This window comes from Alnus glutinosa, chromosome 5 (assembly GCF_958979055.1).
Source record: "Alnus glutinosa chromosome 5, dhAlnGlut1.1, whole genome shotgun sequence".
NCBI lineage: Eukaryota > Viridiplantae > Streptophyta > Magnoliopsida > Fagales > Betulaceae > Alnus > Alnus glutinosa.
Window position 1 is genome coordinate 24,683,987 of NC_084890.1, and position 12,202 is coordinate 24,696,188.

At 33.7% G+C, this 12,202-nt stretch overlaps 1 protein-coding gene across 1 annotated transcript; it reads right to left on the reverse strand.

The window, feature by feature from the left end:
- Window positions 1-314: 314 nt before the first annotated feature.
- On the reverse strand, window positions 315-6,086 carry LOC133868589 (BAG family molecular chaperone regulator 3-like). The gene is made up of 4 exons (XM_062305518.1): window positions 5,708-6,086; window positions 4,525-4,781; window positions 1,032-1,178; window positions 315-608 (listed from the first exon to the last, which is right to left on the reverse strand). Exons 1-4 carry the CDS (start codon window positions 5,940-5,942, stop codon window positions 468-470), a joined length of 780 nt encoding a protein of 259 aa, XP_062161502.1. The 5' UTR covers window positions 5,943-6,086; the 3' UTR covers window positions 315-467.
- Window positions 6,087-12,202: the final 6,116 nt, after the last annotated feature.

The following is a 12,202-nucleotide window of genomic DNA, read 5'->3' on the forward strand; positions in this document are numbered from 1 at the left end:
TAAGTGAACCACTTTTGCTTCCCTAGTGTATAAATTAATACAACTTTTAGTTCACTTAGTGTTTCTTTAGTTTATGGAACAAGAAGAAAATATGGTTCAAGTGATTTTTTTTTAAGAGTTTTCCCTTTATGTAGTCAAGATAATGAAATTTAAGGAAGCCCGTGCTAATGCTCCAATAACAACCTAAATCTGTCATTAAAAAAAAAAAAAAAAACCAACACATGAGCAATAGCATAGTCAGAAAAATGATGATTTGTTCAACTTGTTCACCAATATTCAAACTGAAAAAAAAAAAAAAAAAAGAAGAAAAAAAGTGTTTCAACAAAATTTCAATTATATATTTTATCACAATCAATGCTTATTGGCAGAGTTCATCATGGAGGAAGGGGGGGTATAAGTACAAGTAGCGTGGCAAGTAGCACGCTTATATTCCTTCCTCTCGAGGTAATTACTACATGCATATTACATCAATCAAAAAATTCCCATTGGGGTGTGGTCGGTGGAGGATCAAATGTCTCCCACTTGGTTGTCACAATAACAGGCTTTACTCTTGCATTTGATATCTTCACCACATCAAGGGTTTCAACACACTTTTGCACTCTCTTCCCCTACAAAATCAATCCATTTCATTTCATTTCATCCGTTAAGATTTTTCGTTAAATCATGTAAAAAAAATTAAAATATCATGTTTATATAAATATTTTCAAAGATTCAGTTACGAGTGTTTTTTCAAATTCAGTTAAATCATGACCAACACTCGAATCCTTGCAAATTTTTTTTCCTTAAAAAAGAAAATGAGTATTTTGAGAATTTCCTCACCATTCCGTTAGGGTTTAACAGAAAATTCTAACGGAGAGGTGAAAGTAAAAAAAAATAAAATTAAAAATTAATACACTAAATTGACACTTTTTAAAGTTTGTAAACATATTTATAAAAGTTGTGAAATGTCAGGGATGGTACGGAAGTATTCCCACGATCATATCATAGGCAGGAATAAGAGAAGCAAAAAGAAATATGAGAAGGCAATTTACCTGCAAATTCTTCTGAGCATGAGCATCTCCTTCTGCAGAAATGCTATCTAGCTTGATTGCTAGTCTCATGAGCATCTCAATTAGTGTAGTGATCTGAACTTCGGGTACCTTAACCCCATTTGTGATAGACTTTTCAATGGCAGAGACCTATTGATGAAGAGGGAAATAATAATTTTTCATATGAAGAATTTCATACAATCACTTACAACATTAATAATTCCGAGGCCCGGCCAAAAAATGAAAAAAAGAAAAAAAGTCACAGATTCAATTTAGTTTTTCCAACCAAGCCAAAAAGAAAAAGAAGAAAGAAAAAAGAAATAAGAAAACTTCCTTTAATTCTCTTGAACTTCTATCGTATTTGCAGTTACCTCCCTAAACTTAAAAAACTGTCAATTTAGTATATCGATCTTTTCTTTTTTCAAAATTTCCAAATTATTCCTCTTTTTTTTTTTTTTTTTTTTGGAAAAAAACAAATTGCAAGATTTAGGCATCAGTTAGGATTTAATAGAATTTGCAAAAAATACCTGTGACCGAATCTTTGAAAAAAAATAAAAATTTTTATTAAAAGAACTGGAATATTTTAAAAAATTTAACAGGATTTAACGAAAAATCCTAATGGATTAAAAAAAAATAATAAAAAAAAAATTGAAAGATGGATACACAAAATTGCGAGTTTTTTAAGTTTATGAAGATAATTGCAAAAGCGGCCACAAATTCATTAGGGGTTAAGTGAAGTTTCCACAAGAAAAAAATTTCTACCTAGCTAACACTTCCAAAACCAACCCAAAATAGATCTTGTTAGAATATAAATTAAATAATTAAATAATTCTTTTCCTATAAGTTTAAGCTTTTAGAATAAGTTGTGATTTAACATAATATTAGAGTAAAATGTCATGAGTTCGAACCTTAAATCCGTCATTCACCTTCCATTTCAATTAAATGTTATACGTATTGGACTTTACCTATCTTTCTGGCTAACCTAACTTTTAGGGGTGGGTCGACCAGCATAAAATAAATCGTTTGAAACTGCATTTTTAAAAAATTACAATTTGAAACGTAAAAAATCAGTCTTTTCGAATCGCAGGCAAGTGAGTGATTTTTTGAAAACGTACAATGTTAAAGGCCAAACGGTGAACTGCGTTTTTAAAAAACACGTTTTGAAATCGCACGTTTGAAAACCCAAACAGACCCATCGTGTCATATTTCAGAAGCTATCACACCGCTTGCAATACCAAGCGATCTTGATCCCCCATCCTATATACACACACGAGTAATGCTGATTGTACATTAACTGGGTGTACAGTGTACACCCAATGCCTTTTGATTTGGTCCTATACATGTGATGTGGGTCTTATGCTATCAAAATGCATTGGATGTACATCTAGTTGATGTACAAATAGCATAACTCTATACACACACACGAGAAATGATATTTGGCCGCTCCATGACACAACTATTGACTTTTTTTTATTAAACAAAAAAAAACCACACAACCATGTAAATGGGTTAAGGTATGGTTTTGTGGTTTTTTTAAATAAATAATAAATTTTTAAAAAAGCTAATAATTGTATCGTGGGGTGACCAAATATCATTTCTCATACACAACCATACCTAGTGGAAACGGATCCTCTCCATTTCAAATGATATGGAGAGGAGCCATTTAGTTATAAAATCAGAGGTAAAATTGTCATTTCAACTTTTTGGACAATTTTACCCCTTATTCTATAATTAACCGACTCCTCTTCATTTCCTTTCCGTTTGCAAACCTAGCAAGCCAACCCTTCTGTCTCCTATGAACTATCTGTCTTCTGGGGGAGCAGCCCATACCTACCAGAATGGTTACTGCAAAACGCAAATTTGATGAGTGGCATAAACAAATGTGATCATTACTTTAGGACCTACAAAAGAATGGAAGTCTTTTCTATTCTGGTTGGCACTTGGTAGGGCTTTGATGTCTTGTATAATTCAAAGCTTTACTCATTCCCTCTCTCTTTCTTTTTGAACCACAGTTTCTCACTTTTCACTCCATGATAATAATGATCCAACTGCCACACATCAAGATTCAAGACCACTAGTAAAGTGTATATCTTATTGTTCTTGACCAATAATTTTAATGCCTTTCTTTCAAACTCTATGCAACTGGCTCATAATGAACTCACAAAAGCTCATCATAAATGTTTCTACAAAGGACCAACAATCCTATTCCTACCCCATTTGAGATATATATACCTGATCTAGCGTAAGGTAGGGTTAGGTTATCAACAAATAATGTACAACAACTAGTCTTCCATATATAGTATTTAGTCACTAAAGCTCACCCTACCAAAACCTAAAACAAAGGCTAAAAATCATACTTTTTCTTATTATTATCTTATTTTACATTGTTGATGTGGCAGTGCCAATTAGCTCTTAGTTTTTTTTTTAGAAAATTTTACTTACCTTTATAATGTTTTGGCATTTTTGCAATTATACCCTTAAAGTTTTAAAAAAGTTACAATATCGGATTTTCATGTTTAAATATTTTGCAACCACCCCTACCGTTAGTGTTTAAGGTTAAATCATATGGAAAACAAGTAAAATGTACTTAATACTCTTGAAAAAGTTTATAAAAATACAAATTTACCATTAATTAAAGAAAATTGAAATTAAAAAAAAAATAAAAATTAAAGCTTGTTGGAATCAGACCCACGACCTTCGGTCACCCATGGTTTGGATGCGACCGCCGAGCAAATTTTTTTTTTCTTAAAGGGTATTTTGGACATTTTCTTTTTACAATAGGCTACATTGCAAAATTTTTTAAACATAGAAACTCAACATTGCAACTTTTTAAGTTTTAAGAATATAATTGTAAAAGTGCCAAAATATCATGAACTTAAAGCAAAGTTTTCCCCTTTTTTTTTTTTTTTTTTCTATTGCAACACAGAAATATTTAATGACTGATTGACATTGTTACATTAAAAAATATATATATAAATACGTGTCCAACATATTTTTAGACCAATTTATAAAAAATTTCTGTCTTACTTATAATGCTATAACTTATATTAAGCGGTCTGGTCTCTGACAACAAATATAGTATCCAACATATGGTGCCATGGTGGTCCAGGACCATCTGAACTTTACGAGAGAGATGGAGACACTGGTGGTCCGTGGACCATGTGACTTTTTTTCTCCTTAATAATTGTACTCCAACAATACAACTAGTGGCCAGGGAACCGGGAACCGGGAACCTTTACTGCCTATTGCCTAATTGCTCCTCCAGTTAATAACCTGGCCAGGTGGCCCCCGCTCAAATGCTACTTGTTGGTCCAGATTATTCTACGCCTAATTATGATGTCAGGCCCACATCACCCTCCAGCTGTCCGATCATGACGCTCAGTCACCCATCCCACCCAATCTAAACGGCTGATATTCACCCGGCCACACACACGACACAGTCAATCAAGAAACATGCGACAAAGCTAGGAAATTAATGAGATTTATTTTAGCTTACCTGCTCCGCCAGCTTATCAACCTCCATGGACACGTCCGAGATGGCACGGTGCGCGCTCTGGATCTTCGCGTTCCTCCTCATCTGGATGACTCTCCGCTCGATGCTCGACGGGTCCTGCATTAGTATGACTTTTGACCGGTCTTTGAGCCCGCACATGTCCAAGTACTCCCCGTTCTCTCTCTCTTTCCCCCGGAAAATCACCCGCTGTTCATCCGGCTGTAACCCTGTCTCCGCCGTCAGAAGCTTCTTCACCTCCCCTGTTAGTCAACCCACCCCAAAACAAATCTCTTTTATACCTTTTTATACTACAAATAGAACTACTAACTATAATTTTTTTTATTTTAACCACAGGTAAATCATAAATTCTACCACAGAACAATTAAATATTTGAATTAGTCAGTACAGTAAATTAACGGGGTAGTATGGTAATTTAATATTAAAGTAACAAAAACTACTTTTTTTTTTTTTTTTTTTTTGTTTTTTTTTAAATTAACTTAAATTACGAACCATTTAATGTGGTACAAAAAATTCATAGAGATTTATTGTGGTAAACTATAATTACGAATCACTCCCTAAACCTGTTTTTCGTCTACTAAATTAACAGAATTCGTTAGTTTGCCACGTCATATAAATAGTGAGACAATTTCTAAATATCATTTGTATTGTAATCTACAAACGAACTTTATTTACTTAGTGGACGAAAAATGAGTTTAGGGAGTGATTTTTAATTATAGTACTACATGGAATAATTCGTAATTTAGGCTAACTCCAGGGACTAGTGATGTAATTATCTCAAAATCTATATATAGTTTCCCTCCAAAACAGTGAAAATAAACATCATTAACAACAGGGTAAAAAGTTGTTTGGATACAAAGAAAATGGAAGGAATCAAATAATGTTATTTTAATAATAATTATTGCATTGGTTTAGCATGGCGGTTGTACTTTGTCCCGATTTGTTTCCTTTGCAAGAGAATAGCATAAGTAGATCTTACAAGAACCATGCAACCGACCCCACACGTAAAAAAGGTTCCAAACCTACTTTTCTTAAATCTTTCCTACCATTAATTATTAACTAAAGCACTATCATTTTCTTCCATCTGCTTTCTCAGCAACCAAACAGAAAATAAGAATGATGTTGATGGGTGAAAAAAATGTAGAAAGATAGATCCAGATCATCTTACCGAACGTGGCCTGAGAATTCACAGAGATCTCGTGGCGGAGAGCACCGTAAGCGACTCGAAGCCGTATAGTCGGAGCCGAAACAATATCCTTGCTCTCGCTTCTTTTCTGGACCAACATTCCTCCAGGTCTCATCTCCCACTCAGTTTCTTCTTCTCTAGATGTAGACGACGTCGTCGTCGTCGTCGTTGAGCTCTCACTCATTTTACCATACCCATTTGACCTTTTCTTCATCATTGTCTCTTCCAGGAAACCCAAAATTTCCCGAAGAACGAGTTAGCTAGAGAAGGAAAATATCTCTAAGGAATCGATAGGCTGTTTCTCTGCCGACACAAACAGAGTGTATCATGAGGGTGTGGGGTTTTATACTGTAAACAAATGTTCTGTTTTAAAGAGGAACTAAAAACTAAAATATTTTTATTAGGAACAACAACATGCGGAAAATGACGGGAAAATGTTCGGACCAATGGGAAGCTGGCCACGTGTTGGTGTCTGTGAGATTGTTTGTAGTGACAGCAAAGCAGAGAGAACTTGCCGACAGTCTAAAGGAAGCATCCCCATTCTCCCCTGGCCAGTGAAGCGGAACCCAGTTTAGTTTGCTTCGCGCATAGTGTTTCTTGGACACGTGGAGGGCACGGATTGGGTGGTGACGGTGTCGGTCCCGGTCTGATGGCGCGGGGTGACTTCCGCATATAAGGTTGGTTTACAAATTGAAAAAGGTTTCCAAGTGAAGTCATTTGGGGCCTAGCTACATGTTGATGTGATTGCATGCAGATGAGGGTTTAACTTTGTTTAAGATGATAGGATCACCGCAGCCGTCGGATCGAATAAAAGTCAGTGAATCGGAGGGTGGATCGAGGAGGGTTTAAAAATATCATAATTAATGAGCATAAATGTTGCTTGGAGTTTTGATTTTGTTAGGAAGGGATAAGTAAGGTTTAACAACCTACAGTTAGCATGGCCAAATCAAATTAAAGTGATTAACCCTTTGACAATTGACACCACTGGATTAATTAGTTTACTTTAATAATGTGGTAGGAAGGGATAAGTGATAACTAAGGTTTAACAGCCTGAAATTAGTATGGTTGACTAGCTAGGTCATCTTTTGATTTAAACAAATTAAATGATAAGAGTAATACTAATCCTAATTAAAGTAAATTAATTAATTAATGATCTGCCTTCATCATGAGTAATACTAATTAAGTCCCATGAAATGCTATACATTTTCGATCATATCAAATTCTAAATTTTTTTATCTCATAGAGCTAGCGAGGATGAGAAAATTTAAACATTAAGGGATGTTGGGATCGGATCATGTGGTGGGATCGATCAATTTTTGCTCATAATATATAATAAGTGAGAAATATTTGTAAGCATTAATAATAGTAGATAGAGCAAAGTCCAATAGTAGTTTAACAGACTCCATATATTCACTAAAAGATGGTAGGAGGTCAATTTTGTAGAAGCTCCCTATAACCTCTAATTATGACTAGTTCTCGTCCACAAGCAACGAACTCAATGCAAAGCTTTTCTAGTTGAAACAAATTAAAGCTACTCATAATACATTAGTGGACTTAGGTGGGAATCATGAAAGACAAAAAGATGAAATGTAACATGAATGAGATAGTGATGATGATTGATGAAGATGCTACCCTCTTTTTTTTTTCTTTTTTTTTTCTTTTTTTTTTTTAAATTATAAGAGCTAATTTGTTGCCCAAAACACCTGTCAGAAGGAGAAACAGTAGCTTGGTAGTAGTTCAAACTGTGATAGATTCATGTAGCTTTAGGAAAACTTCTCGCACCACTGATTGTAACGTGTCATTCGAACTAGCTAGGTGCTAGCCGGCCAATTCGAACGGAGGTATAAAATTTTGCTTAGAAATAGAGTTTGAGTTCCAGTAGAATTTTCATTTATGAAATTCTCTCTCTCTAGCTAGTATCTGATATAAGTTTAAAGGAAATAGTGGGAAATAAATACTTGGAGAAAAATGAGGCTTTATATCTCAAAGCTTTAATTGGAGCATGCATTTAAAAGAGATAAATTGCTCGGTATAAATTCTAACTTTATTTTTATTTGTTTAAATCATTTAGAGTTTTAAATACGTCGTTATAATGCCTGAATAACTATAAATAATTAGTTAAATAGTATTGTTGTGCTACCTATATACAATTAATTAGGCATTCTACAATAGCACCGTTGTAATGCTTGAATAAGTTAGAAGTGTTTAAATAAATATTATATTAATTTCGTAGTAATGTTAGTTTGAAAATACGTGAAAAATGCTATATAACTGTTATAATTAATGCTCAAGTGACCTTATAATATTTTAGATATATCTTTATAATGTCAATTAAGTCGTACTATGATACTGTAAACATGCGATGATAGACTAATATTACATTGTCACGCGCGATGAGATAAATTGCATTGAGTTCTTGAATCGAAAGTTTCCAATAGTCTACGGGAGACTGTAAGTATAATACTTACTGAGTTTTGCTATTTAATTTAAAAGCATGATATTTATGTTACAAATGATATGACTATATGATTTCAATAAATTTCACATGTTTTTAAGATGATGATTTATGGAAAGAGAAGTATTGATTTAAGAATTAATGAGACATGATATTGTATACTGTCATATTATACTTATTGTTAAAAAATATTAAAGTATCAGGTTAAAGTCCCCAAGACCGGTGGTTAGAGACCCTAGTACTAATAGAAAATAATAAAAGTTAAGAGAGAACTGGGGGTTGGAGTCCACTAGAATTTGGGGTTGGAGTCCCCAAGTAAGCTGCTAACCAGGGGTTGGAGTCCTCTAGTACCGAAGGCATAAGTCTCTAAGAAATGGAGTAATTCTACATGTCATATAAATGTTCATCAAGTGTCCATCAAATAATGAGGTGACTTTTAAAATCACTATTGGTTTATATGACATGTAGAATTACTCTAAGAAATGTGAGAAAATACGGGGTGATACATTGCATTGCATATGAATAGATGGTGAGATTTATATGATTTGATGAATTGCTTTATTGTTTTAGATATAAATGTATGTACATGTTTCGCGGTTATGGGACGTATGATGTATATATATATATATATATATATATATGATGATGTTATATGATATATGAAAGAAAATGCCAATGAAAAGATAAGAGGATTTCTATATATATGTATTATTAAAAAACTCAACAGTGCTTATCTTATTGGTTATAATTTTATATGAAAAATAAATCTTTTTGGAAAACCCTATATAGATGTTGTTATAAACATATGTTAGGGATATATTCTAAAAAGAATGCTTCTATTAAAAGGTTAGTAATTTATATACTTATTGGGACTGGGGACTCATATATGCACCTGTGAAATTGTGGCAATTCTACAATTTCATAGATGTTGCAGGAAAGGAGGCGGAGGATGAGGATCCATACGCTAGTCTAGGGTTTTGTATTTGAGGCTTACAATAGTTTCTTTTTTGTTATAGACTACCTTGGCTTAGTCTATTTTTGATGTATGTTTTTCTAATGTGCTGTATATGGCACCTTTTGATATACAATATATTAGTGTGTATTTTAAAATGTAAAAGCACAATGTAAATATCTATTTAATATAGATGCTCTCTTTAGCAGCCTTGATATATTATGAAATGGTTATCTGATCAAAGGAAAAAAAAAATTTAAAAAAAAATATTCCTCTACGTGTAATAAGATGTAATAGCATCACGTGGAAAATGATATATTTTCACTTACGTCTATGGCTGGCAAAACGGGTTACCCGACACGACCTGTTAAGACTCGCGACCTGTTTAGCCTAGACCCAAACACGACCTGTTTATATTAACGGGTCGGGGCTCTAGACACGACACGAACACGATAATTTCACGGGTCACCCGACATGACCCGTGAAACCCGTTTAACATAATGGGTCGAATCGGGCCAACCCGACCCGTTCAACATATAAGTATTTTTTTTAAAAAAAAAATAAAAAAAAATAAATAAAATATTATTATTATTATTATTTTGGAGGGTTTTTTTTGTGGGCATTTAAATGAAATAATAATAATTTTAGCAATTCATCTCTAAACTCCTACTCCTAGTCTCCTAGTTGGCTAGCACCAAATCACTTAATATGTTTAATTGTGTAATCAAATAACAAAAAAAAAAAAAAACACTACATCATCATTACGAATGATGCACATACTATTAGATATGTAATTTGTTAGGGGTTTTTTTGGTTTTGTGCTGGGCGGGGCGGGGCGGGGCGAATACCTGAGGTTTTTAAAAAACACTGCCTGAGACCCGCCCCGCACAGTTTTACACAAACATTACTCGTGCCCGCAAATTTCACTGGAAAAATTGGTATGTGCAGGTCAGATCGGGGCAGTTTGTGTGAGACGGATCAGTTTTTGCCCACCCCTAATTGTCGCCCCCCCCCCCTTCTCCCCTCCTCTTTTTTTTTTTTAAACTCTTGAGTCTTGATTTATTGAATGACCTACATATGCTCATTCCACCCCCCCCCCCCCTTTTTTTTTTTTTTTTTTTTAATATATATATAAATAAAAAATTAAAAAAAAAAGTTAATCGTGTCTGGCGGGTCACCCCCGACCAGCCAGACCGAGATAAATGGGTCATAAACGAGTTGACCCGTTTATGACCCAAACCCAGTTGTGGGAGGATCAAAGTTGCAGGGAAGCAACTATTAGCAGTGACAACCTGCCCAGGCTCGAATGTATTCACTTATCCCAAAAGTGTTGATACGGTGGCGGAAGAATAAAAAATGGTGACATGTATCATTCCTTTTTGTAGTAGCCTTACATGTACATTGTTGACATTGTTGTTAGAGATAAGCTGTGCTAAAATTTCGAGGAATAAATTTTTTTAAGGAGCGAGATCAGAAGTAACACTTCAGAAATAATAAAGATATTAATAATTATATAGGTTATAAAACATGTTAAGAAGAGAATACAACATGATCATATATTTGAAGTCTAAGTAATATGGTTTCTTTGGGACAACGTCAACCCTACCAAGAAGGGGTACGGTTAAGGGCTTAGATAGTTTATATGGAATTGAATCATGACATTATTATCTTATCACAACATATATTATATTTATATTGCATTCATGATAATCTTGTCAAATGAGGAACTATGAATTTGCATTGTTGCATGTGATCTATACAGAAAACATCTGGTTTTACCATATGATAACGTGTACGCCAAGCATATTTATACTCACTAAGTCGTGAACTAAAACATGTATTGTTTTATATATAGATTGTATAGTAGGCGAAGGATCCTACGAGGCATTAGGATATTTTGAAGGTCCTAGCCAACATTATTTTTGAGAAGCTGGAATCCGTGAGGTTGGAGAGCTCGTGAAACAGTGATGGAGATACACGCGACAGAGCTCCAAGATTTTAATGTCAAATTCCTTCTCTTTCCTGAAGGGAAGCCCCACCAACATGCAGTCCTTAGAAGATTATCAACGCTGCTGCAGAGGTTGGAGGGTAACAAGAAGGTACGCATGACATAAGAAGGGAGGGCTGAGGCAACAGATCTAACTACTGTAGATCGATCTACTCTTGCTTATGATATATTCTTGACCTTCCAACTAAGGCAATACTATAGTAGTCCGTACAACTTGACAAGAAAAAGAAAGACCTGGCCATCACCCCATAGTGTATATATGAAGAACTAGCTGAAAAAAAAAAAAAAGGTTTTGTCTAGCTAGCTTTTTACACGTAATTACTTGGTGTAATTTATAGTAGTAGAAGTTATCTTATTGCACCTTAAGTTATAATCAATTCAAAATATTCAAACCCTCCTCCCATCATACAATATATAGGATTCCATCCCTATTTCAAACTTCCATTTCATGATACCTAATTGCCATGTATATAATATATGTTCATTAAAAGAAAAAAAACATGTAAGAATTGCCACGTATATCACCTATTCACATCACGAGTCGTTATATAATTGGAAACGTGGCAATTCTTATATATGAGTTTTTTTTAAGTCAGTAATAAAATTAGACATGGTCATTATATAATTGAATCTGACATGGCACAATAACAGAGTTTGACAATAATTTGGATGAAAGTTTATAGCATAGACCTATTTATTATTTTTGTATACTACAAGGAGCTCTTAAAATTTTTTTATACCACATAAAGCTTACAACAAATCAATATAACATCATGAATTGATTTTGTATTTTTCTTTTATTACGCGCGTCCATTATTGAAACAAAATTCCCTCATTTGTATCATATCTTAAAATACCAAAAATACACTTATAGTTAAAAATGATGTCAATAAGAGTATCTATAGTGAGCTCTTCATAGTTTGGCCAAATTTTAGCTAAAAAAAAATTATACTTTTGCTATTTTAATTTTTAACAACCACTCTCCAAAACATTACTCATCAAACTCTTTAAATATTTCTCTATTTCAAAAAAAATATAATTCTTTATTGATCACAACTCACT